Below are 3,242 nucleotides of genomic sequence, written 5' to 3'. Positions count from 1 at the left end.
TAAAGTGGCTAAATTTTGATGACTTTTGAAACTTGGCTATTTTTCAACGACCAGTGGTAAATCTGGCTATTTTTGAATTTCTCCCAAAAATAAAGGTTAACAAAAATATTTTCACGCGCTCAGTATTCACTTTGAGACACTTGTGTTTGAAAGATACACTGGGAGCGAGTTCAGGTGTCTATTTGGTCACTTAATAAGTTTATAAGGCTAATTTACAAAATATGCCAAGTTGGGCTGTCTAGGTATTTGGCCTAAATTATATGATATGACTATTTTCTAATGGAACCATTCAAAAGGACCATTTTCGTCTCATACAAAAGGACAATCGAAAAAGTCACATGGGAAATAAAAGCCTTTGGGAAGGGGGGGGGGGGGGGTAGGGGGGAGGGAGATTGATACTGTAACAGTCACTATCAAGTACACATCCTAATCCAAATTATAATAAGATACCCCAAATGGCAGAGACATGAAAATATAATTGCTAATATGAAATTAAGAATTTTTTTTTTTTTTTTTTCCAAATCCCTATTCTAGGTCATCACAAATTTTTTACCTTCTTTTAGCTCCAAAGTGCTATAGTATACATCTACTACTCCTGTAAGGGATGATTCTTGAAATATATCTTTCCTCGTACAATCATTTCTTGATAATTCTCCAATTGAGGCTAAGGCTAAAAGCTCAGATTCATCTAAACCTCTTGCTGGACCAAGACTACATCGATCTTTCCCGTACCTTGTTAATGCATCTTTGAATTTCTTTATCTGCACAAGTACAAATTTTACCATAAGAAACTACAACATTTACTATTTCAGTTACGTGATAAACTAGAGAAAGTAAAGTATCAGTGACCAACTTGAGGGTTGGGCAGTAATAGGACATACAAAGGATCTGAGTTCAGAATAAGTATGATATTATTTATATATTCAATTATAAATATTTTTGCACACGTATACATAATTTGGATTCGAAAATAAATAGGTTTAGTTGAGCCCATAAAAACTACCCTAAATCCACCCGAGTCCAAGAAATATGAAATACAGTACTTACTGTTGCATTGGTACAGCTGAAGCTACAGACTTTGCCTTGTGCACCCCTATAGAATCTGAAGAAAGGTAAGACAGGGATGTAATGAGCATTGCACATGGTTTTCAGTTCTTCGTAGTTTACTTTGAGGAATATGGCATTGGGGTTTGATTCAGCTAACTCACAGATCTGCAAACATCAATAGTAGCACCAGTTATAACTTCAAACTTCTTTATTTATTTTTATTTTATGTTTAAATGGATCGGCATAGATAGTGATGATTCATATAGTAAACTCCAGCTTGCTAAGGGTTACGGCGTAGTGCATTGCTATATACCATACCTTAGGATGTAAAGACTTGCAACCTCCACATCCAGGAGAATAGAAGTCAATTATGACCAATCTATCACCAGCTTTTAATAATAAATCAACAAGTTGTTGTGCAGAACTAATCTCTACCATGTTGGGCTTATGGCTCTTCTCCCACCATCTCTTACCACTGTCAACACATATTGATTCTTGTTCCTAAAATGATTAGGACAAAACACTTCATGAATTAATCTCAAAAATGAAAAACAAGAATGAAACATGAAAACACTAATATATTGATTAACAACAACAGCAAATCCAATGTAATCCCACAAGTGGGATCCGAGCAGGATAGTGCGTACGTAGACCTTACCCCTACCTTGAAGGTAGAGAGACTGTTTCTGATAGACCCTCGGCTCACGAAAGACGAAAAGACAATCAGTAGCACCAGGCAGTAACAACAACAAGATAGTAAGAAAACGAAGCGGAAGGAACAAGGAACAATATAGTGACTAACACAGAAGCAAAAGTAACAAAATTTACATACATTAACACAAATGGATGCTGGAAATGCAACATTCCAATGGCTATGATCTGATGCATAATCCAAGGGTTTGCTTAGAAATTCTCTGGATGCCAAACCTTTAAGTTGCAGAGTACCATTTGAAGAACAATGACTAAGAGACATTTTGGTGGCTCTGGAATTGAAACAGGGGCCACAAACAGATAAACCAGTATTTAAAGCACAAGCGGCCATTGACACTAAAAATCCTAGGACTTTGTCAAGGTTGTAGCATCTACAAAATAATTCCCACCAAATACCAATTAGAGACCTTCACTTTGGAGTAAAATAGTAACAAACTTCTTAATAGAACAGAATAGATATGGAGCATGCAAATTGCTGTTTTCTCCCGTAAATCTATAGAACAAGAATTCAAGTAAGAAATAATCACGTTTTCAATAGAAAAGGCAAGATTTTGAGCGAAAAATATGCTCTTTTTGACCAATGTATATCTTAGTGGCTAGAAGAGAAGGAAGGTCAAACAAAATTGTGGCTCTCTTCCTTTTAAAGCTTCCAACGAGACATATGGTGAGGAATTAATATAAAAAGAAGTTAAAAGAATTTAACTTTTACGCAAAGATAGTGTAAATCTTTTTGTCTATTAGGTGGAGTTAACAGCTTGTTTGGATGGTTGTTTACCATTGTATCGTATTGTATTGTTATACCAAAACAATGTTTGTTTTGGTTGTTTCATTAAAATTTGTTGTATTGTATTGTTAAATTCATTGTTCCGGAACAATGAAAAGTCCCCTTTTTTGAAATAACCGATTTGGTGTGGTGGGATTGTTTCCTATTTTTCTTTCCAATTATGTCCTAACTTATTACTCCACAATTCTATTTTATCCTTTACCTTTTTTTGCTATTTTAACTCCAAATCTCCAACCTATAACCTACTTTAGTTTTTTCCAGAACTTCTGCCGCCAACGTTAAAGGTGTTTTGCCGCCTTCTGTTTTATTTTTTCTCCTAATTTGCTTTTAACTCAATTCTAATTAGGTATGCTCCTTTGTTTTGCCTTCTTCTGTCTCACTCCTTTGTTCTGCTTTCTTAAGGTGTTTTGCCTTCTTCTGTTTGTTTTTTAAAATCATTTTTATGCATTTTTTTTGATAAATTTAATATTTAAACAATTGAGGGTATTTTAGTAAATTTATTAGTTACAGTACAGTACGGTACAGTCAAACCACAGCAAATTATTATTTAACAATAACAAACAATACAATCTCTCCAAACATTATATTCATAAAACGATACGATAAAATACGATACAATACAATACAATACATTATAAAACGATAGGGAACAATGATCCAAACAGAGTAAGATGTGAAGTTTATCTATCCATTAAAATTA

The 3,242-nt window shown here is 34.1% G+C and overlaps 1 protein-coding gene across 1 annotated transcript; it reads right to left on the bottom strand.

Annotated features, from left to right (window-relative positions):
• LOC109225886 (thioredoxin-like 1-2, chloroplastic) lies at positions 414-2,390 on the bottom strand. Its single transcript, XM_019390698.1, has 4 exons — positions 1,880-2,390; positions 1,366-1,548; positions 1,048-1,212; positions 414-761 (listed from the first exon to the last, which is right to left on the bottom strand). Exons 1-4 carry the CDS (start codon positions 2,087-2,089, stop codon positions 531-533), a joined length of 789 nt encoding a protein of 262 aa, XP_019246243.1. The 5' UTR covers positions 2,090-2,390; the 3' UTR covers positions 414-530.

This window comes from Nicotiana attenuata, chromosome 5 (genome assembly GCF_001879085.1).
Source record: "Nicotiana attenuata strain UT chromosome 5, NIATTr2, whole genome shotgun sequence".
Taxonomy (NCBI): Eukaryota; Viridiplantae; Streptophyta; class Magnoliopsida; order Solanales; family Solanaceae; genus Nicotiana; species Nicotiana attenuata.
This window is presented reverse-complemented; position numbering and strand designations above follow the sequence as displayed.

What these genes read in the sequence shown, in the direction of transcription:
- LOC109225886 (XM_019390698.1), bottom strand. Translation starts at nt 2,089, where the DNA reads ATGGCCGCTTGTGCTTTAAATACTGGTTTATCTGTTTGTGGCCCCTGT. An exon ending in CAGCATCCATTTGTGTTAAT is followed by an intron (nt 1,549 to 1,879) that starts GTATGTAAATTT and finishes TAATCATTTTAG; the next exon opens with GAACAAGAATCAATATGTGT. An exon ending in GCAAGTCTTTACATCCTAAG is followed by an intron (nt 1,213 to 1,365) that starts GTATGGTATATA and finishes TGATGTTTGCAG; the next exon opens with ATCTGTGAGTTAGCTGAATC.